The sequence below is a fragment of the Leptinotarsa decemlineata genome, unplaced genomic scaffold (genome assembly GCF_025532065.1).
Source record: "Leptinotarsa decemlineata unplaced genomic scaffold, Ldec_3_MD MMD2_tig00000882_RagTag_RagTag, whole genome shotgun sequence".
NCBI lineage: Eukaryota > Metazoa > Arthropoda > Insecta > Coleoptera > Chrysomelidae > Leptinotarsa > Leptinotarsa decemlineata.
In genome coordinates this window covers 16,169,840-16,194,162 of record NW_027412556.1, presented here as the reverse complement: position 1 = coordinate 16,194,162, position 24,323 = coordinate 16,169,840, and the positions used below count along the sequence as shown (strand labels likewise).

Here is a 24,323-nt window from a genome sequence, read left to right as displayed (position 1 = left end):
GAAAAACTAAATGATCAGGAAAAAATTGCCTGGAAATGTTTTGTGAGTCTGGTCCAAAATTTCCTAGGAAGTCATAAAGCGGAAAACACAAAGACTTAGAGGAACTAATAATGTCAAATAAAGCTTTGGGGTGTAATGTGTCCTGAAAAATACATACATTTACTTAATAGAGAAGCGTTATCAATGGAAATGGAGTCCAAGAATGCTAGCAGATTATTGTTGGAAACTCAGGAGGGACCTACCAGAAGACAAATATTCACGAAAATCATAAATATTTATTGTACATCAAGTAATAATTTCTCTGAGTGTAATTGATTTTTGTTATTTTCACCAAAATATATGCTTTGATGTCATGAGAAAACCTGTGGTGTCAATTTTTTTCATTGATACAATATTGGTTAGTGGCCCTAGTAGATTCAAAGTTTGATATAAGTTTTCATATGACAAAAAACAGTTGAAATTTTGTTGACCAGTTTTATCTGCTTTATATTTCTATTCGATTTATAATATTTGTGCATGTGATATTCTGACTCAGTCAGTTGTTGTTGAGACTTTGATATATAAGCTTCGTCCCTACAGTCAACGCACATACCACTGAAGATGTCTGCCACAGTAGCAAAGGAACCGTTTGGTACTTCATGTTCACTGCCCACCAGCCCGGATTTTATTCCCTCTAGTAGTGTAGCAATTACTTAGAATTTTAAAGATTCTTCTTGCCCTTTTTGATACAAGGCTAAAATTTACTGGTTTACCACAAGGAAAAAAAACAACTCCAAATCATAAACAACATTTTGAATGTTGATCGCTTTACTGAAACTATACCATACTCAGAAGAGTTGACTACTAGTGCGCCCGACTCACGATCGGAAGATCGTGGGTTCGATTCCTGCCTCGACCAGATATTTTTCTCGAGATAATTTATCTGGTGGAAGCTGGGGTGATTCTGCAACCGTGTTAGGAATCACACGTTAAAAGGTAAGACCTCGTTAGTCCTTAGCTCGCACAAGTTTCTCAACTTCTGAGAGTTGTCGTTCGTATGGGGGCGACAGCTGATTAACGGAAAAACAGATTTTAATCAGTTTTTTTTTTCAAACAGTGAGTACATAATTTTTTCCCTAGACTCCTCAGAACAAATAATTTGTTGCTTTAATGAAAAATATCTCAATGATATTAAATGAAATCAAGAAATGAGTAAAAGCAGATTTTATTCAAAAAGAATAGTATAACAGTTAAATAAAATATAACAAATATTTGGATAAAAACAAAAATTCAAATTCGCCTCAGTCTGGATTTATGAATGATTCGTAATACTTGGTGAATTCATTTACATTTTACTCTTACAAACCTTAAAGAAAGTAAACACAAGTTTAAGTGTTGAAATTAAACCTCACCTTCAGCATCATACATGCATCTTTTTTTTTAAGTTTTCTGCCAGCTTGTCCATAAACTCAAAAGTTTCCAAGTAGTCCGAACGTTGAACTTTGCTTGCACCTTTAATGCATATGGCTAAATCTTTGGTCATGAAACCTGATTCAATTGTTTCAACACATACTTGTTCCAGGGTATTAGCAAAATGTTCTAATTCCTTATTGTTGTCAAGTTTGGCCCGGTGAAGTAAGCCCCTAGTCCACGCATAAATGGAGGCAATGGGATTTGTTGAAGTTTCCTTTCCTTGCTGATACATTCTGTAATGTCTTGTGACTGTACCATGGGCAGCTTCAGCCTCTACTGTCTTTCCATCGGGACATATAAGAACTGAAGTCATAAGTCCCAAAGATCCGTATCCCTGAGCAACTGAATCAGACTGCACATCACCATCATAATTTTTGCAAGCCCATACAAATCCACCTTCTGACTTCATTGCATAGGCAACCATATCATCAATTAATCGGTGTTCATACCATATATTTTTTGCTTCATATAAAGATTTATATTCGCGATCATAAATATCTTGGAAAATATCTTTGAAACGACCGTCATACTTCTTCAGGATGGTATTTTTGGTGCTCAGGTACAGAGGATATCCTCTATCGAGGGCATATTTTAAGGATGAATGGGCAAAAGCGATAATAGATTCATCAGTGTTGAACATTCCTATAAAAAAAATTATAATAAAATTAATGATATATAACATATTTTGAATCAGTCACAAGAATATAATGATCATTGATTGCTAACTACTGATAAGCTGACTAATTTGACTCAACGCAGAGTCAAAAACTTTCGTGATAGAAGTAAACATTTTTTGCAGCAAACTATCTAGATAACCCAAAATGCCTAGTCCAAGAAGACAAAAATATTGCTCATATTTTCTCAAATGAGCTATCAAGTGAGCTATCATTACTAAGGTATTTAGTTGTTAGCTATATTAGAGCTCAATTTTTGTCAAGAAGATTATACTTTAGGAAGCTGGGTTATAGTAAAATCAAAGGAGAAGACAGAAAAACCTCAGTGGAATACGTAATTTGAAAACTCGTTAATACTAAAACAATAATATTCAAAAGTATACATTATAAGACAAGAAATTCTGATTTCCTGAAATGTTTTTGTCAAGCCTTTGTTGACAGTTGGTGTGTTAAGAAAAAAAAGGACACGACTAAATGGAATGCTTCAATTGTAACAACATATTAGATTTTTTATCTAAGGGTAATTCAATCGGTATTGATAATCCTTTTTTTATTGGTTCCCGTTTTCCTCCTAACTATATTCACACAATAACTATATTCACACAATACATTATTTTTTCATTCAAAAATCCTAAAATGTGCAAACTGTGATTCATTTTTATTGTATGATCTTTATGGTAGTAACTACATTATCGATTTGTTTCACCTGTGGAATGATTGAAAAGAAGTGACAAGTTTTTTTCACAATTCATATTCTCATTATTGATTCTTGTATGAGCCTTCGCAAAAATAAATTTATATAATAAAGTTGACTATGCATATACGTAAAACATTTACAGCAAGGACAGAAAGAATAATTATTGACATTTAACTAATATAAAAACAAAAAAAACCATATAAGAGATACAACATATTATATAAATCCTTAGAGAAAATAATTTTTGGCTCTAATTTCCACTAAGATTTTTATTTGTTATGACTGGTTTCATTTTATTAAACCATTCTCATTGTCACTCGTGAATGGTTTAATAAACCAAAGTGTATCCTAACAAAGATCTTTGTGGAAATTAGATAAAAGTTATTTTCACTTTCCTACTTTTTTACTTTCATATTTAATATGAATTTCCACAAAATAAATAGGTCATCAATCGAACAAAAAAAAAACAATATATTATCAAAAACCACAAGTTTATATTAAAAAATGAATCAAGGCATCACCATGGAAGCAGCCATATATTTATCTTTATTGTCGAAGCATTCACTAATGAAATTTTTTGATATTTTAATACATATATAGGATAAGTCCCTGGCAGCTGAAAATTGAAATTAGCATGTCTCATGAAAATCTGTAAAAAATATTTGTAGAGTTTCATATTAAAAAGACAATGTCAGATAAGGAGTTCGTGGATTACATGCATTTTTTCTAAGTTGACTATTCTGTGCATTTGTCATTAGTGTCAGTTGTCACATGAAGTTGAGTTTTATTTTATATGTGAAAGTCGTTTTCATCAGGTTCATTTTTCTTGATACTTTGTTGAAATGAGAAATAAGGTCGTGAACAATTAACATGACAACTGACATTAATGACAAGTACACAGAATAGACAACACGGAAAAAATGCACGTGCTTATACAGTTTGATTTCTTGGAGTACGAAAAAAGTTTTAATTAACAAAACAGGTTCTTGAGTTCTATTTTTGAAGTAACTAATATGTTGGTGAGGAGAAAAAAAACAACTTCTTTGAGTCCTTCAGATCCTTTAATCTTATTTTTTGTACCCTATGGGAATTCGAAAAATACTGTTTTTACAAATAAATTCAATAGTTGTTTTGAATAAGGAAATTCCTTCATAATAACCAAACTGTATATTATTTTAATGTGCAATCCCAAGCTCAAATTATTTTATATGCTCTGAAAAAAATGTTCATCTCAGCAACCCACATGGCATAATCACTTGAAGTGTGCTGTACAACTAACCCATGGAATACCATAGCCGAACTAAAAATCTTCACTATCAGGCAGGATTCAAACCTGCTCTCAGTACTTTCATGAGTAATACTTATCAAAATCACTGAATTATTGACTGGATTCCGATTATTGTAATAGGTATACAAATTCTGAGTACATGAAATTCATTAATCTCAATTATGTATTTAAAGTAATGAAAAAAAAACAGGTTTCCACCATCGACTGATCCCATTATAAGATTAAAATACAATAGAAATATATCTGGAGTCAACTACTACAAGTAAATTATAGTCATTGTTACATTCTAACGCGTCAATGTAAAGAGTGCTGATTGATATTTATTTCAATGAACAAAACAACACCAATGAACAAAATTGTACAGATTGAAAATATCACCGGTCTTCTACTCACCATTTGAAAGACAATAAATATAAATCAAACGATTTTATGCTAGAATTTTACTAATCCTACAAATTGCCGAATTTTGATCATAATTGGTTCTATAAAAAGGAATTTCGAAAATATTCTAATTTCTGTATTTTCTCGGATATACAGAAAGAGTATAAATCCCAATTCTTTCCACAGAATCAATAAAGAAAAATGGAAAAATATGTTTATTGTCCTGAGAAAACAACTTCCCGTCGGTAAACGTTTTTGAATTAGGGCAAAAACAATACAAAATAAATCACTAAAATCTTATCTATATAAAATCGAGTACAATTTATAAAATGAGCTGTCTTTGCAAAATTCATTCATCAATCAGAGTATCGCTGAATTTTTTCCTGAAAATAATCAAAGAATAACTTTTCAGGCTCATGAGAATTTGATTGTACATTTTTATATAGCCAATATAGCCGTTTACAACCTTTCGCAAAAATATGAGGACGGTAGTCTGGTGGGTTGACGTGGGTTGTTTGTTCTAGTCCCTCAATGGACCGCTATGCGAACCTATGGTTCGAACCTCAAGGCCGGATGATCGATTTTCACTTCCTATCGTCCAACCCTTGTTAGGAATCACACGTTAAAAGGTAAGACCTCGCTAATCCTCGAACAAGTTTCTACTTTTGAGAGTTGTCGTTCGAAGGGGGGCGACAGCTGATTAACGGAAAAACAGATTTTAAACTGATTTTCTTTTCTCTATTGAAATCTGATTTGTACTCAAGTATGGATCTTGGTACAGTATACGACTTTTATAGAATCAACAAGCTATGACTATCCTTCACACGTTTTGAAGGATGGCTCTGAAAAGAAGTCATGAACGAAACTTTAGACTTTTGGCAATTTCTGAAGTCTGGCAATGGTAAAGTGTGGTATGAGAACTATTGAAACAGAGGTCCCATTTCAAACATCCCATTGTCTATTCCAGTCATTAATGTGTTCCAAATCAATAACCTCAGATTTTTCAAAACAATTTCCAATTTCAAAAAATCTAATTCAGTATACAGAATTTCTTGTACACATTGTTCTAAAACATATATAGGATAAACATGGTAAACATCTAAAACTCGCAGTCGATGCATTACTTCGCATAAGAGTTACTGTAGACGAAATGTTAACTGAAAATGTTAATTCAGAGGATCATAGAAGGAATTTTGAAAACCCACATATAGAGAAATTATTACAACTAAAAGAATGTTTTTAGAATATCGGTGAAACCAATTTGCTTGGTTAAATGCGCGTCGAAAAGAGTGCTGCAATTCTGATGTAAAAAAAACAATAATTGTATTGAATTCATTTTACGCTAGAGATACAAATTCTAATTTTCAATTTGGTTTCTGCTGGATATTGAATCCACTTCAAAGATCATCAAAACAATATTGGATTTAATGCTAGTCATTGCACAATAATGAAATAATGCAATGAAAAACAATTCCTTTCCATCAGTTTCTAAACAAATTTGCATTGCATTGTTTACGACATCAAACTCAAAAATACATTTGGCAATTCTGATAACTTGGTTGATATGTTGAATTATTCAAAGATATTGAACAAACAAATCTTGAATGTGGTGAAGTGTTTTTTTTACTTAAAAATAAAAATTAATTTGTTAAACAGCTGATAAAATGATAACAACTGAAAGATATCTACTTTATTGAAATAACACAAAAATATAGAAGGGTATCGAAACTTTCTATTTTTCAATGTGGTTTTGCGTCTATGTGATATTTTTATCAATATGGATGAAGGTTAAGAACCTGTGAAGATTCCAAATTCACCAAAATATGTGACGTAGACGAGATTCAATTCACTTTTTCACATATAGTAACACTTTCAATCATTACAGTCTTTTTATGTTGAAATGTTCATTAAAATTATTATTGTTATTTTAGTGGCTAATATTTAGATTATACACCTAATAATGATAATAACAAATGTAAATGAATAAACAGAGATGGCCATCTTACATCTGAGGCCTTTGGTGAGTTGCACTATCCAGCCAACTAACAGATTGATGTAAGTGGCAGTTCTACCCTTCTGGTCGACTTGGTTGAACAGCAGTGCTGCATCATGCCATCTGTTCTTACAGAAAAGGCAAGTTAACAGCACGTTGTACAACGCCGTTCAAGCACTTTCCCAACCTGAAAGGTGGAATGGCGCCTCTTCGGTTTGGAAACTTGAAGGGCGAAAACACAAGATGAATGTTCAGATCAAGTCGGCGAGACAATATCTCATATTTGATTTGTGGTGGACTACAGGACAGCCAAAAGGCCATTCAAGCTAGCTGCGAGGCGAAGTACCGCTAAACTAAAACTCACACTTTGAGTCAAGCGGTGTTGTTGAACCACCAAGCAGCATTGCCTTGATAGAATGAGAAAGTTAACGGTTGCTGAAGGTACTCTTGGTAGTAGTGAGGCGAATGAGAAGTATCGCGGAAAATACCAAATTATGCAAGAATCCTTCTCGCGTATTTCAAAAGCCTCAATGTGTAGTAGAACAGCAGATTCCAGCTAAGTTTGTCGAGAGGCGGACCGTTCGTGAAAATAGAGATTTGTCAATTCCAAAGAATAATCAACCAATAGCATGCTTGAATTCGTGCTATCAATTGTTTACAGTCATCTTATACAGTGCTTTTCTTTAATGCTCCCCCTCCCCCATTTTATTTTTTGAACGGGTCAACTTAAATAATTTTAATTTGGGATGATGAAATTAATGCATGAATACTTTATTTTGAAGTGAAATTGACAGATGAAACCTTCAAGATGGCGACTGGGCGCCATCTGGGAAAAAAAAATTAAATGGGAAGGAGGGTCTTGTGACGCATTATATGAAGTCAATATCTTCACCTACTACAAAATGGCGGAACTTTCAATAATTGCCTGAATACATTGACATTCAACTACATGATATGAGGTAATAAGCTTGAGGTCAGTTCAATTTTTCCTTCCAATGGACGAGAATTGACCATTTTAGAGATTGTCGACGTGGTACCTTTCTACTAGTAAAACCGAAAACTAAAAGAGAATATTGAAAAAACAAATATTTTCTGTTTTTTCGTTAACCAGCTGTCACACCCCTACGAACGACAACCCTCAGAAGTCGAAACTTGTGCGAGCTAAGGATTAACGAGGTCTTACCCTTGAACGTGTGATTCCTAACTGAACAATGATATTCATTGTCGTACTGACATTTTTTGTCGTTTTTATAAACAAAACATAACTTAACAAACCTTATCGAGTTGTTGGAATTGTCATATGGCAGATAAAAAGGAATATTTCTAGAAATATCGATATTAATGCGCTTGTCTTCAAGAAATCATTAATGTTCCTCCATTTTGTAGTAGGTGAAGATATTGACTTCATATTCTAGGGTTGTGAAGTACTCGTCAGGAGCTTCAAAATGATGTGTCACAAGACCCCCCTTTCCGTTTATTTTTTTTCCCCAGATGGCGCCCAGTCGCTATTTTGAAAGTTTCATCTGTCAATTTCACTTCAAAATAAAGTATTCATGCATTCATTTCATTACCCCAAATTTCAATTTTTTGAGTTGACCCGTTCAAAAAATAAAAGGGGGGGGGGCATTAAAGAAATGCACTGTACGCACAAATACTCTTCGCAGTTGACCCAACATTTCAATGAGTATATGAGCAGAGAGGGTCAAAGACGGATGTGGCTGGCTGCAAGGAGAAACTGATCATCGATAGATGTATAATGCAGGACTCAATGCAGTATATGCATAATCTCTCTATGGCCTAAATCAATTACCACAAGGCATTCAAGACAACGTCCCATGAGCTATTTGAGCATTTGCTCAGATGCCTTTTAGTAGCCAACCAAATAGTTAGATGTCTCCAACAACTGAATAAAACTCATCCCTAATGATACTAACAAGATTAGCAAAACGCGCGTCGAGAGATAGTATTTCTGTTCTGGCGAGGAAAAGGTATTTTTAATGGATTCATGAGCATTACTTGCAACTACTGAATTAAGACATTTCCTATAATATTTATAACGATGTAGATAATGTACTAAATACTACAAAATAATTCGGAAGGTCCTAGGTAGCAGTCATCACACCACTCTCCTCAGCAATTTACGGTATTGATAAAAAAAAAATCGTTGGGCGAAGCGAAACCTGAGTAAATATGTAAATACTACGCCCAACGATTTCATTATTATTTTTTTTATCTGATCAATATTGTAGATTGCTAATACGAGTGGTGTGGTGACTGCTACCTAGAACCTTCCTAATTTTTTTTTTCAGTTTTTAGTACATTATCTACATCATTATTATTTTTCAATAAAACCGTTTAACATAAAAATATCATGTTCAAGTTTTTAGTTTCTGATTTCGTTACTCAATTCTTCTCATTCTGTTTAGTTCATTGAGTGCCTCACTTCAATTACTAATTTGATTCAAACAAGCACAAACAAGCCAAGCTAAATAAAAATGTTCAATTAAAAACAGATCCATCACTTGTTTGATCACCAAAAAAAAAACAGATTTGTCACAATGTTCGACACTTGTCACAATATTCATGTTTTAAATGGCTTCTTTCCTTGATCCACCAAGTTATATTGAGCATAACATTTTCAAATATGACTGAAAATTTGAATGAAGATCGTTGGGTCCAAACTGGGACTTAATGGGTGACTTGTAAGTGGTCATGAGGTTGCTCAGATGTGAATCCTTGTGTTTCTCATCGACAATTCACCGTTTGGGTATTTCGAGATGAACGAAACTGTAATTTTATTTATTTTATTGATATGGCAATAGCTCAAGAGCTGATTTAACATATATAAAGAATTACATAGCTCATAATATTTGCACATAATACTCATTTTAGCAACCGTATCATTAATAAATAATATAATTTCTATAATTCCAGTTTATAATTCTTCTATGTGGCTAGCAATATTGTAACAATGGTATAAAAAAGTGTGTTACGGATATAACAGTCTTTCTGACAGTTTTCCAACAGTTTTCAAATATTGAAATGATTTAGGGAGGAAAGCTGAATATTTCAGTGTTTTTCCTTTCAATCACCTATAGTTGCGTTATGACTGTTTTCTTTTCCTATAGTGATATTACAATGAATATTCAAAATGACGAGGTGATTGGGGTTATTTATTTATAATTATTATAATACGGTAATTATAGCTATTATCATAATATATCATAATATTTACATACTACATATGTAGTATGTAAATTTTGTGATAATTCTAACTCTAATATAATTTTAACGTGTTCCATATAACCCAATCGTTTTTAAAACTCTCACTCTTGGTCATTTCTCTCATTGTCCATCTATACTGTATGTTTTAAACCCAGAACAATACATTTTCATAAAATGTGACTTCTAATATTCTTTAAAATACATTTTCATTTCATATAATATAAATATCTGAATTTTCGAATATTTTGAGGTAATTTTAAAATCCTTACTGCCGTACAAGACTTCTTGTATGACAGAACGAGTAAAAAATTGTTTTTTATTTCAAGTTCTGTTTCTTAAGAACTGTGGGTCTTACAGATTAAGCTCATAGGAACTTTTTGTAACTATGCTCTACAACTTAATTCTTCCTTTTCCAAAGTTAATTTTTTTTCGAAGAGGTTCTTCTTTCTTCTGTATAGCATCAGTCTCTCAGGTGAGAATAAAAAAATTGACCAAAACTGAAATACCCTAACGAATAACTTCTGTATTTCTAAAGCTCATGTGAGTTACAATGGACCTTTTTAATTAGAATATAAAATCTATTTGGTGAAGACATACTCTTGAAATTGGGCATTTTAACTAAATTACATATCAAAGGAGCATTAACCTAACTCTGCATTGCTGATTTACCTTATATAACTTTTTATTTTCTTTAAAAAAGTATATGAAGACCCATATTCCAGTCTTATTAGTAGGGTAAAAATTCAAAAAGAAAAAGTAAAATTTCAAGTCTTTGAACCAGAAATAAACATTGACCAGTATAAAAATTGGCCAAAAAAGTTCAATAAAACATTATTGAAATGTATATTATTTAAATATATTTCTTAGAAGTTATAAGTAATTTTGCATATGATGTGAATGAATTTAAAAACATATATGTATCATGTATGTAACATGATTGAAATTTCTTTCTTTCATCCTTAATTTGAATCATTTACTTGAAACTATGTTTTGTAAATGAAAAATTGGACCAATTTTTTTTAATATTCATTTGGGAAGAAAAATTGCCTGTGTGTCATAGATCTTGAAACTTTTTTCAAGTTATGAAGTTGTTCATAATCTTCAGAAATTATTATACCTATTTAAGGCAATACTATTCTATGCATGACCCCTATCATTTTGCTTATTTATAACTCAACTTATATCTAAAACTATTTTTACTTATAAATGTAATTATGATTAAATATATAATAGAGCATAAAAAACTGCTTTTGAACTCACTGAGCATTATTAAAATTTGGTAGTTGTCATTGTAGAATGTAGGTTTAAGTATTTTCATCTTTTCTACTCCTACATCAATTGATAATTGTGTCAGTACAGAAGTGAGTGTTGAATAGCCTATGTTGTTGTAGGTTTCACCAAATCTGTATCTGACTGCATGAATAATTAATAAATGTACTCACCTAGAGCAACTCCTGGTCCCTTATATTCATGAACAGTATATTTTACTTCATCTCCCGAAGCAGGTGTGTATACCAATTCCAATTTTCCAGGTCCAGGAACCACAAAATCAGTGGCTTTATATTGATCAGCATGGGCATGTCTACCAATAATAATGGGTTTATCCCATCCTGTTACTAAACGTGGAATATTTTTACAAATTATGGCTTCTCTGAATACTGTTCCACCTAATATATTTCTTATGGTTCCATTAGGAGATTTCCACATTTTTTTGAGTTTAAACTCTTCCACCCGTTTCTCATCTGGAGTAATTGTGGCACATTTTATACCAACATTGTATTTTAGAATTGCCTCTGCACAGTCAACTGTAACTTGGTCATTGGTTTTGTCTCGGTTTTCAATTCCCAAGTCGAATACTTTTAAGTCAATGTCCAAATAAGGTAAAATTAACTTGTCTTTAATGGAATCCCAAATTATTCTGGTCATTTCATCTCCTAAGATGTCTACTACAGCTCCTGCTCGAATTTTACCCATTTTTACTAGAAGAATAAAAAATATATAAAATGTAATAATAATGTAGTTCCATTTATAGACACACCTACCTCACAAGTGAATAACTATTCTTGAATTATATTTGATTTTAAGTAGGGAAATTAAAAGGAAGAAATAGAGCGTTTATTTGAAACCCAGACTTCGCGGTGGCGACTAAAATTGAAAACTGACACGTATTTAATCAAGTTCAAAGTACCACTTACCAATCTGTTTTGAAAGTTTGAACATTTATCATTTATCAATCGGCGTTTAAAATTCTGTGGTTTGGGGTAGGGATACGAGTAACCTTGGAAAAATAATTATTCATTGTCACTATTATTACACACAGTGTTGCCGTTATTTTATCTAGTCAAACAACGGATGCAAATGGCTGTTCTCATAACATTTTTTTATGAAAGTAAGGAAGCTGCAACAGAGATTGTTGAAGCAGTGGAGCGCAATCCTAGTCGTAAAGGTTTTCTGAATGAATGAATAAATTAATATTATTTAATAAAAACTTTCTTTTATTTTATTCCATATAAACATGTGGCTTGTTGAATAAAATTTCATAATTAATCTTTACAAGACACCTCACTTCACTACTTTTGTCTATCTTTCATTTTTCAAATGATGTAAAACAATAATCTTGAACTCTGTACTATTTTGTATCTGTATCAATGTAACGTAAACTGTCGTACATAAAAACCGATTACGCTTAGTGAGGCGTGGCAGTATTTTGCCATTTATGTAATATCACCGTATAGAAGTAAAGTTCTAATATTAACTACCATAACCATTGTAATAGTCGACTTTGAAGTTTATTAAAGTACTTTAAAGGAATACCTCTACTCTTTTGAATTGGATTGTCGTTTGGAGGTACCTATATAATATAGTGTAACCCCAACAGAGGTTATGTAGTTAGTAATCTTTGGCAGAATTGGGGTGAAAGTAATCAGATTCAATTCAATGCCACAAAATCCCAGGCTTCATAAAGCTCAGAGATCAGACCTTCTTTGGAGTATTGTTGTCATGTATGGAGCTACGCCCCTTAGCATAGACTGAAGCTGCTAGATTCCATTCAGATTGGAGACACGAACATTACTTGCAACCTTGATAATCTGGAACATCGAAAAAAGGTTTTGGAGATTTGTCTCTCTGCTATAGATACTTTCACGGGAAATATTCAAGTAACTTTTGGCACATTTGATTCGACCAAGAGTGGTACATATCAGAAATACGCGACGGACTGTGGCTTCTCACCGTTTTGAGGTTCAACTCAGTACACATCGAACTTCACTGTTTAAGAACTCTTTCATTTGGAGAACTGCGCTCGAGTGGAATAATTAGATTTAGTCTCCAGCGATTCAAATCCAATATGAATCGCTACTTTCGCACAGGCACCGCTCTGAGAGCGCCTTGAGGATTTTCCTGTAGTGCTTGTGTGTTGTCCTCAAAAAAAGTGGGAATATAGAGGTGTTCAAAGATTGTCGAATATTTTGTTTATTTTATATATAATGTAACGTATCGCCCGTGGGTTTGACAATAATTGACCACTGTACAAATAAACTCAACTTTATTTCACTGCTACACTGACAATGCAACACAAACACTTCAACAGAAACTAATATTGAAATGTCTATCGCCTTATTAGATCACTTCGTACCGCACTTTCAACTAGACTTGCCATATCTGCCTGTTAGTAGTGCTTATGTATCGTGATGGAAGTCTCTTGAAACACATATATATCTTCTTGAAGCGACGGGACACCTCTAGAACAATCGAGAAACGCTAGTCGAGTTGAGAGCGACCTTGGCCAAGTCACAATCGATTGAGGAAGAGCAGCGGTGGCCGGCGTTATGTTTTTTCCGAATGATAGTTTGAAATTACATAATTCCTGGAGTACAAAATTTCGAACAGAGTAAATTGCGGGAAAACCTATTACTGACCTTGTACCTAATTTACCATGTTTTAGAAGGAGATTGTCGCTTCCACCCTTTTGGTTAGAACATTTGTAATGGAAAACCGCTTGCCTTAATATTTTATTGTCAAATATCATGTACGGCCCACTCCTCGATTATTCTAGAAGTCTCAAACTTAGAATGAACATTTTTGGTATTTGAAGTTTTTTTTATTTGCATTTGAACTGTTTTACTTTATTTCTTGGCGGAATTTCAATTGTCGATATTTCAGTTGCTTTTTTTTGTCAGAATTATACAAGACTTTCTTATTAATAATAATTACTCTTCTTCATTAGTGAAAAAAGTTCTAATTGAAAATAGACAACCTACACTGAAAACAAACAATTCAAAATATTTTTAAATTCCGTATGTGCATAACCTTTATGAAAAACTTGGATCAGTTCTAAATAATGAACACATCAAAATTACGTTTGCAAATGCTAACTAACACTGTAGGAAAAATATTTTTTTCAAAACAAAAACTGCGATAAATATGCAATCAAACGTCATTTATAAAATTAATTGCAAGGATTGTCCGAAATGTTATGTAGGACAAACGGGACGTTACCTGAGAAACAGGTTGTCTGAACATGAAAGAGATACAAAAAAGTTGAATATTGCTAAACCAACAGCCCTCTTTGAACACACAAGAGAAAACAACCACAGTTTTGACTTTGCAAACTCTTATATTTTAGATGTTCAACCTTCGTTAGGTAAACGAACGTTTAGAGAGATGATCCACATTCTCAAACAAAAAAGTGTTGACACTAGAAGAGACATAGAAGGACTGAACAGTGCTTATTTCAATTTGTTAAATCGGATTCCTTAACAGTTTATCACAAATAAGTTTCCATCATAAATTTAAAAAATGATCAACAAAAAAGTCCAATTTTAATCAGTTGTCTCCCTTGATAACGTACTCATTTTTTATGTATCTGTGGTTGTACGAGTTTTATGTAGTTAGTCCTTATTTTCGTTTGTTTTCGAACTTATGTTGTCTATTACATATATTTTTAACGTTTTTTAAACATGGATACACTAATAGTCCGGTCAATTTAGACATTCGAAGCTACCTAAATTCCCACCAAGCTGAAAATCAGTAAGATTGTTTAAAATATAATCAAAAATAAAACTTGAAAGTTTCCCATCTTTCCCCTGTATGGAAAAAATTTTATTCAACGTCAAAGGTCAAAAAATGAGTTATTCGCGATTTTCAGCAAAAGATTAACCAAGTTATATTATAAACAGACTTCAGACAAAAATTGTAGACCATAAAATTATCTACAAAAAATGTACCAGTTGTAATCGTCATAATATGCACGTTTCCACGCCACCTACAAGGTAGTGTACTTAGCGTGGTTTCCTCAGTATAGGCGTATTCCACGGGTCAATTGTGATCCTGTTTAATTTGAAAATATTGCAAAATAATGGATGTTAGCAGAGATTGAAAAGATAAAAGCAATTTAAGTTAAAAAAAGGAGTTAAATTTAATCGTCGTAACTTTCAAATACTTCTTGTTCTTTTTCTTGATCTTCTTCATCTTCATCCTGAGTACATGTAAACTGCGTTAATAGCAATGTATCGCATGTCACCTCGTTGGAATCAAACGGATCCTCCACTGTTGTTGATACAATATTAGATTATTAGAGCACGACCGGCCTTGACAATGTGTACATGGCAGAGAACAAAACAGTCCGGCTTTTTTGCAACCACATTTAGCACTGCACCTCTTTTTGCAGTTGCAAAAAATTCCGGCTTTTTTGCAACCACATTTAGCACTGTACCTCTTTTTGCAGTTGCAAAAAATTGTGTTCAACAATTTTTTCGGCGCAGGTGAAAGTAAAGTTTGGAGTGGTTTTAATGAATTGTTGACCAACTTCCAATCCCAATCTGTAGGGTCTAGCTGATAACCAAAAGCCACACTTGAAATTGGTAATATACCCGAAAAAGATGTAGATGAGAAGCAACTGAGATTAGAGGAAGACAAGGTAATTGTACTTGTTTTTTACTGTTGGTATATTTAACGAAACATACATATCTATACTTATCTAAGCAGGTAGTTTTTTTAGGAGCTCCGTACATAGAAAGAAGAAAGCGAATGCCGTTAGTGATAATTTCTCGTCGAGTTGAATTACTATTTATAAAAACTTCAGCACTCTGAACTAAATTGTGTTTTTCAAACATTTTGAAAACTGTTATTTCACCCGTCCTGTAAAATGCAGATGTCGTATCACAGTCAGTTTTATTGCGTGTAAAAATAGTACATGATTTTGACACTTTTGTTTTGACATTTTATATTATACCTAAGTGTAAATTACAATGACCGATAGAAAAATATTTTAACATATATTATAACTACAGAGATGTATATACGTGGCGTACTCATGCATATTATGACGATTACAACTTTTTGAATCGTTATATCTCGAATTTTTTGTAGATAATTTTATGATCTACAATTTTTGTCTGAAGTGTTTTTACGATAAAACTTACCGTTTTGCTGAAAATCGCGAAAAACTAATTTTTTTGACCTTTGACCTGGAATAAAATTTTTTCCCTACAGGGGAAAGGTGGGAAACTTTCAAATTTTATTTTTAATCAGTCTTACTGATTTTCAGCTTGGTGGGAATTTAGGTAGCTTTCCTTATTTTTTGGTCTAATTTGACCGGACTATAATGTTTGGTGAGTCCAACTGTTTGTTTTTTTTTTCTTTCTTGTTCACAGAATATGAGATTAGTTAACACTTTATTAATTTGCAATATGTATTGGCATGTATACTATATTTCCTTATGAAATTATTTTATTTTAGAGCCCCGATGATGGATTTAATGCAGTCCGAAACGTTGCCAAAAACTGAATTGTTCATCTACGAAGAATTTTTTATCCCTTTCCTAACTAATAAGCATTTGAAAATATTATTTGAATCACCAAACCTCGCGAAGTTATTACCTAATTATGTCGAAACATTCAATTGTGCTCCTGATTCCCATTATTCTTAGAAGTATTTCACAAAGAAATACCTAACTCTTATCAGGTAGGGATTCATATAAAAACTAGGATTCGTTGTACCCTAGACGGAGCATGTTGCAGTTTATTTTACTTTAAACGTCATGGCATGTGCATGTAATACACATGGCATGTAATACATGTAATGCATGTAATACACATGGCATGTGCATGTAATACACATTATAATGAAGTTTCAATTTTGATTTTCCAGCAGTAACATTATCAAGTCACAACCCTATCGAGAGATGTTAGGGATTAAGATTCCAATTATAAATATAATAAGTACGTTATTCCAACTCATGTTTTTTATGTACCGTTACAAAAATATTTTTGAACAATTTATAGCTCAAGACTTTTTAATACTACCTATTCATCTAAGAGGAATATATTGGAAAATATGGAAAAAATCTTTTGAATTTACCTATTTCATTGGGAGAATGCCAGGGATTAAGAATCCCATGTGAGTACAATAATGTGATTAAAAGTTTTGGTCCACCTTGTGTTTTTTTCATGTACTACCACAAAAATGTTTTTGAGTAATTTTTGTATTATTATGTGAAATGGAAAATAAAGACGCTATTATTATCATTAATATTACTATTTCTCCCTAAGTTACACTGGTCGCGCCCTGTCCCAGGAGCACCGATACCTTAGGAAGGGCGTTAGCATTATCAACCAATGATCACTCCCCGCACCAGAATGTTAGTGATCAATGGATCCGAGGATCATGTGCCCCAAGCAGACGCAGTGAGCCAAGAATGACAGACTTCTGCATTTGTCCGTAGATTACTGCCCTAGTGAGGCAAGCCAGCATGATGTGGTAGAGACATCATGCCACAGAACAATCATATTAACACAATAGTGTAGATAGAGTCTGGCTTGTTCTGATGGTCGAATTAGCTTGAACGAGCCTGAGAATGGGAAATGAATAGTTTCAATAAATATAATCATTAAAAATTTACATCATTACATGAAATTATAAAACAACAACAAAAATTAATTGGCGCTCTCGGGCGACTTCATTGATTCCAGTGGCACATTTGCTTTTTCAGCTGCAGGAAAACCCGGAAAAACCTGCAGCACCACATCATCTGAAGCTCTTGGTCTGCCAATGTCCTCTCTTTCATAAAACAAAATGTAGGGTGTCTTCAGAGGCTCCAATAAATTCAATACATCGTCAGACCATTTAGTAATACGACTATCGTCAAACTTAAACCAGTCCGTTTCGTCTTTGACCAAGGCGTAATAATGACTAGATTCAACGCCAGAACCACAGTGAACAATGACTGCATGAAGATTATAATAGTGGTCTGCTAGATTGAAGTGTTCATCTATTTCGAACCTTCGTAAGAGTTTGGTGCTTCCGTCAGAGGTTGAGTCATGTTTGAAGATCATCAGTGTTATTATTAGATTGACTGGTGCCTCAGCTATACTTGTTTTCTTATAACAGTCAGTTAGTTTGGCGCATTTTTGGAAATGCAGTCGATCATCACCTGTTAAAAGTTCCATTTTCAAATGATTTAACAATAAGCTTTGCACGGACTGGTTATTAGTCATATTAGGAAATGCTAGTTGAAGTTCCCGAAATTCACATACGTTTTTGCTATCTCTTGAACATTTACTACAAAGTAAACAAGTGAGGATTTTTCCAGCAAAAAATTTACAAACACAAGACGAGGTAGACTATATTATTACATTAATGAAACCCAGTTCAATGAAAGTTCACTCAAGCAGGTACGCTGTCTGTTGAAAAAATTGAGCTTTCTGTAACTGTTTGAAATGATTTTTTAATATAGGGAATGTTCCATGAAAATGACTCAAAAATCAACTCGGAATTTCAAAACTTTCCTAAAATACAGGAGGTTCCATTTGAAAAAACTGAGTTTTGGCCCATATTTTCATATCAACAAATCAGTAATTTAATGAAGTATTTTGTTGAATCAATAATTGCTTTTGTTTGAAGGTGATTGACAATGTTTCATGATGAATTTCACTAGTTCGGACTTCCATTGTCTACTATATAAAATGATTTGAAATCCCTGAAACAACTAAAAAAGAAGAATTAAAAATGAGATAGCTGAAAATAATAATTATATTAACCAAAATAAACCTGAAATGAAATAATAGTGAAATAAAATACAACTAAAAATAGAACAATTGAATAAATAAAAATAAAGAAATGAAAAAAGAAAGAAAATGAACTAGACGCCTTACTGAAACACATCAACAGCGTGAGACCTTCCATCAATTTCACAATGGAGAAGGAAATCCACAACGAATTGCCTTCACCTTCACCAACGTTTTGGTGAAGAGGACCGACACTAAGTGGGAAACATCTGTATACCGAAAACCCACTCATACGGGACAGTATCTGAACCACGAATCCAACCACCATCAATCGACTAAAAGAGGAATCATCAAGACTCTATTAGACCGTGCTTTTGGGCTCTGTGATACGAAGGAAGGTCTCGAGAAGGAACTAGACATCATCAAAAATGATCTTCAACGGAATGGCTACTCCAAAGCGATGGTAGAAAAGACTTTGGCTAGAAGACAGCAGGAGCCTCACAAGGAAGAGAAACCGTCACAACCACATCAGAGGATTATCGGAGAGGATAAGAAGAATTGGTTCCAAGTACAACATTAGAACCTGCTTCAGATTCGGTAACACTATCCGTAGCAGCCTCACGAAAACCAGGCCACCAAACGCGGACTGCGATTCCAATAATTGCATTTACCGGATACCCTGTGAGTGCGGAAAATCCTATATTGGTGAAACTAAGAGGCCATTGAATGTTCGCATTGCCGAGCACAAGAAACACACACAGCGAGGGGAAACCAGCAAATCAGGAATAGCAGACCATGTTTGGACCCATCAACACAACATCGAGTGGTCCCAAGATGAGATCTTGCACAGAGAGAAACATTGGTTTAGGAGAAAATTCAAGGAAGCCGCATACATGTTGTCCAACAACGTATTCAGCCAAGCCAGCGTAGAAATACGCAACATATGGAAACCCATCATCAAGCGAAAAATGGCAGACTCCCGCCAAAACGGTCATCTCCCACGGAACCAGTGAAGCGGAAAATGGAAAGCGGGGATAAGTGAAAGTACTCGAACGACCTATAAATAGTCATCTCTCGGAGGAATCAGTCCAGTCATCACCCGAAGACGATTGTAGATACTAACAATCGAAACGTCGTGAACTAACGTGACTTGGAATCTCTTCACTTTTTATTTTTATTTTCTTTCTTTTTTCATTTCTTTATTTTTATTTATTCAATTGTTCTATTTTTACTTGTATTTTTCTTCACATATTTCATTTCAGGTTTATTTTGGTTAATATAATTGTTATTTTCAGCTATCTCATTTTTAATTCTTCTTTTTTAGTTGTTTCAGGGATTTCAAATCATTTCATATAGTAGACAATGGAAGTCCGAACTAGTGAAATTCAATAATTGCTTATTTATGTATTTTATTAAACTTCTGAACTTTGTGGGGGAATCACTCGAGAACCAAATACCTTGTAAACAAATGAATATCTCGGGAACGGTTTATTTTTGCTATAGGTTGTATTACATAAATTCACATTATAATTATGCCAGATATTCAAAAATGTGGAAATATACAGAGTATCACGTTTAAATTAAGGAAGTTAGTACTAACTTCCTGTATGTATGTATATAGTGAGTGTATACCCACAGCACTTGGGCCACATGTGACCCATTGTACATCCTCCCGAGGAATTGTTCTCCTTTCCAGGAAGGTGGACATGTCACTAGGAAACATCCCCTTTATATTGGCAGGTGTAGGCCAAGACTCGCCGAACACACACTCTCTTTGGCAACCTTGAGGTATCTCATGGCGGCCTCCGCGAAGGTTTTGGAAGGTGCAGCGACATTACTGTCGTTGCGCAGCTTCTTCAACCTTCCTGGGGTTCCCCAAGTGGAGGTGTTCAAGTGAGGGCGCTTTCCTGCATGGGCAGCTGGTTCCTTGCCTTTATTCAAGGTGGAGGCCTTGGCGCCCGCCGCAGAAAGTGCCCTTGCTGTTGGAGGTGGAGTGGAGAAGGATGCACTGATAATTGCTGCCACTCCCACCTCTTTCGCTCTCTTTCTCCTTTTAGCCTCTGCGCCGCCTTTGCATTACATCACGAGGTGATCTACTAAGTCCAGCCTCATTCCGAGCGGTAGATTGGGGGACATTTCCGTTCATCCCCAGCCACCACCATAGATTGAGGTGAACACTTCTGTCCAGCCTCGGGCAGAGCCCCGCATCACCACAGGAAGGCTGATTACAATAACGTTTCGCCCGGTTCCCCAAGGGGATCGTTTGTAACCGCATATCACCCTGCGGCCATTCAGCTATCGGCACGATTCCTTACACCTCAACTTGGGTAGGCTGGTCCACGGTGGCATGTTTTGCAAAAGCTACTGGGGAGTTCTAGTTCCCCTCACCCTACTTATTTCTGCCACTGACCAGGAGTCCGTCGATCCCGTCCGTAAGGCCACATATTGGCTTCCGGACAGGGCCGCCAGTCCCCTGGCCGTTCCCCTATCCGTCATCTGGGGACTTGCCCGATAGGTAGCCCAACCCACGAGCAACTTCCTGTATGAAGCATGTTAAAAAAACCTGTTTGACAATTTTCAGGAAATGAATCCTATTACTTTCCAAAATACGGCTAACTGACGATCATCACTGTATATGCTAGTATCAACAATGGTGAATTAAATATTATCATTATATTTAAATCTACTACATCCTAAACGAAAAAATATTGGTTTTGGAGATGTTGACAGCTAGATGGTTAGAGCCACCATTTCAATGCTTTTACAGAAAATGTTGTGGTTGCGTTCCAAGAAATGGTTTCAAAACGTCGAATCATTTTTACCTAGTCTGAAGGAACTTTCACATAAACACTATGTGGTCGAAAATTTTATTTCTCATTTTTCATGACGATCTCCTACAATGAAGTAATGGCCACATCCATCAATTCATTTATTAATTTACATAGAACATATTAGAACATATTATGCCTGTATCTTCATATATAAATTGATTCACAATCTGGTTGACTGCCCTGATTTGTTATCTCAACTAGATTTTCACGTGCCGAGACGAAGTAGTAGAAACGAATTTTTTTTCTATTTGCCTTTGCCCAGAATCAACGTGTTAATAAAATCTCCAGTTTATAACATCTGTAAAATTTATAATAGTTTCTATTCAGAATGTGATATTTTTGTTGTTCCATTTGGACGCTTCAAGTATATAATTCGTAACAAGCTATTTTCTATGCAAGTCGAACTAGAATCTAATTTCAACCCATAAGTGAAATACTGTGTTTCAACTCTCTGCACACTGCCAATTCTATTAGAATTCTACAGTATATGTTTTTTTTTATTATTATTATATGAATGTATCACTGTTTGTATAATATCTGTACTACTCTATTACTCTGCTGATTGTATATGCTATTCGTTATATTCCATTGTACTTATACTTACTCATAGCTGTGAGCTTAATTATATTTGTCTTGTAATTGGGATTACTCCTGTTAGACAATAAACCTTTTTTTTTAAATAATTATTAATGCTAAAATGAACAGAAAAGTAAGATCCTGCCTCGGAAAAATGTGAAATGGCAAGAGAAAATTTAGAAAAGTTAACCGATAATTTTGAAATGCTTCCCCAAGAAAAGTATATCAACAGATTTTTTGCAAAGAGTGAAAAAGTTCAGAATGATATTGTAGTTGATATAAGAGCAATAAAAAATAACATTGTTATGGCTCATCAAAGTACTCCAGACTAAAATCAAAAATAAGACACAGGATGAAAAAATTCTGGAAGGCATATGTATCTGTGATTTCAAAAATTTCAATGTTGGAACTTGAAATTGTGAATCCGAAAAAAAAGATTGGTTGAATTGAGCTTAGAACTCAATTCAACCAATCTGTAGATAAGGTAACATATTAAAATGTCCAGGGCTAAAGACTATGTAGATTTTTTGAAAAAAGAATGTGAACATGTTGATTTGAGAAAAAACAAGAGAGATAAAGTATGGAGAAAAGAAACACATAGCTGAAACTGTACAGAGAAGTCAATTAAGATTCAAAAAGTTGAATTGTTCCACACGACTGCTTTCATTAAAAAAATAAAGATCTCACAAATGAATTTCATGAAAAAGAATTAAAAATACATCTATTGAAAAAAGAGCCCAAGATGTTGAGAAAAAAAATTCAATGTTTCTGAAAAAGTATATTTATGATCATTACCAATTAGCTTGATGCTCTCTAAAGCTATATAAATAAAAAAAACATAAAACGATTTTTTTTCATATCAGGTGGACATCTCCATTTTTCACTAAATTTGCTACACTATTGTAGGATATTATCATTCGTGAACCGGTGCTGAAATCCACTAAATCGTTGTCAGCATCATTTCCATCATCTATGATAACACCTTCTATGTCCTTCTTTGATTTCAAGAATACGAAACTATGATTGTTTGGCTCTATAATTTGGTTTGACCAATTTTCAGCAGGTAACCCAGGATAGAAACTCAGGACATTATCGAAATATTCTTCTAAACCTGGAAGTATATTAGAAGATCTGTGACTCTTATTTCAAAAAAATATTCAGAACATTATTGAAGATCTATTCATTTAAGAAAGATATAGTTACCCCGAGAAAAATCTTTGGCAAATTTCATTTCTTGTTCGCTCAGATACATATCTTCCCCCTTTTCCTGACGTTTAGCTTCTTCCTTTAGGATAAAAGTAACATAACATTCAATTTTTTCTAATCTGGTTCGCAAATAGCTAGAAACTAAAAATCTCAGTCTATCAACTTCCAACTGATGAATGCTTTTTCTGAAATCTGTGCTGTTGAGCCTCCGTATATTTCCTTCCATCGAAGTTATTTGATCTAGAAGACACTCGACTATTTCGAACTTGTGAGGAAGAATCTCAGGAGCAAATTTTTCATTACTCCATGATTCTTCCATGAGTTCTATTACTTCAGCTGGCGTTAATTGAACGTGGTCTTCATCATCTTCGTCAGAATTAAACATGTTTGTTTCCGAGTTTTCCAAATCCATGTTTTATTTAAAATAGCATTTGTTTAAAAATAATATAAATTCGATCTTGAGTAATCAAAGAGACATTTTTGTCTTGAAGTTTGAACAATATGAGGTTAGGATATTTTTCGCGGGTAATCTCTTTTCAAATTTAGTAACATTTAGCTGCGTTTTATTGTGATTTGATTATCTGCGGTTTGGGATATATGCAACAGAACATACACTTCTAGATTAGAATTAGTCCGAAAAAAACGAAACATTTCTGAATAATTACGTCTGCTCCTAACCAAGATGCCAGAATATTCCTGGGATCTACTAATATACTCTGGGGGCCATAAATATTATGATATATATCAGTAAAATATCTATGCAATCCCCTTATCTTATAGGTACATACAAGTATATCACATGATTCAACTCTGAAAACTACTTCGTATTATCGTAGCATTATATTCCAACTAACAGATCATTTCTATCGATAATGCTTTCACTACAGGAATTTCGGAAAAATAGTTGTCAAATGAACAAATTCTTCTCTGTCTCTGTTTTTTTTGGTCTTTGCTTTCCTTCGACGCATTAGACCAAATGAACAAATTCGATATTT

The 24,323-nt window shown here is 33.8% G+C and overlaps 2 protein-coding genes and 1 long non-coding RNA gene across 5 annotated transcripts; 1 reads left to right on the top strand and 2 right to left on the bottom strand.

Moving 5' to 3' along the window:
* Positions 1–1,188: 1,188 nt before the first annotated feature.
* Idh (isocitrate dehydrogenase [NADP] cytoplasmic) lies at positions 1,189–12,036 on the bottom strand. 2 transcript variants are annotated; one of them, XM_074175138.1, is made up of 4 exons: positions 11,906–12,036; positions 11,753–11,855; positions 11,153–11,689; positions 1,189–2,094 (listed from the first exon to the last, which is right to left on the bottom strand). In XM_074175138.1, exons 3-4 carry the CDS (start codon positions 11,682–11,684, stop codon positions 1,400–1,402), a joined length of 1,227 nt encoding a protein of 408 aa, XP_074031239.1. In that variant the 5' UTR covers positions 11,685–11,689; positions 11,753–11,855; positions 11,906–12,036; the 3' UTR covers positions 1,189–1,399. The 2 variants fall into 2 exon arrangements, with proteins under 2 accessions (XP_074031239.1, XP_074031238.1); XM_074175137.1 differs by lacking the exon at positions 11,906–12,036 and having other exon boundaries at positions 11,753–11,899.
* Positions 12,037–12,434: 398 nt separating this feature from the next.
* On the top strand, positions 12,435–17,236 carry LOC111508509 (uncharacterized). Of its 2 annotated transcripts, XR_012465398.1 has the most exons (3): positions 12,435–15,627; positions 16,258–16,321; positions 16,449–17,236. It is a non-coding gene; the product is annotated as an uncharacterized lncRNA (long non-coding RNA). The 2 variants fall into 2 exon arrangements; XR_012465397.1 differs by having other exon boundaries at positions 12,435–16,321.
* A 5,651-nt stretch (positions 17,237–22,887) lies between these two features.
* Sld5 (DNA replication complex GINS protein Sld5) lies at positions 22,888–23,880 on the bottom strand. Its single transcript, XM_023164027.2, has 2 exons — positions 23,326–23,880; positions 22,888–23,233 (listed from the first exon to the last, which is right to left on the bottom strand). Exons 1-2 carry the CDS (start codon positions 23,738–23,740, stop codon positions 22,977–22,979), a joined length of 672 nt encoding a protein of 223 aa, XP_023019795.1. The 5' UTR covers positions 23,741–23,880; the 3' UTR covers positions 22,888–22,976.
* Positions 23,881–24,323: the final 443 nt, after the last annotated feature.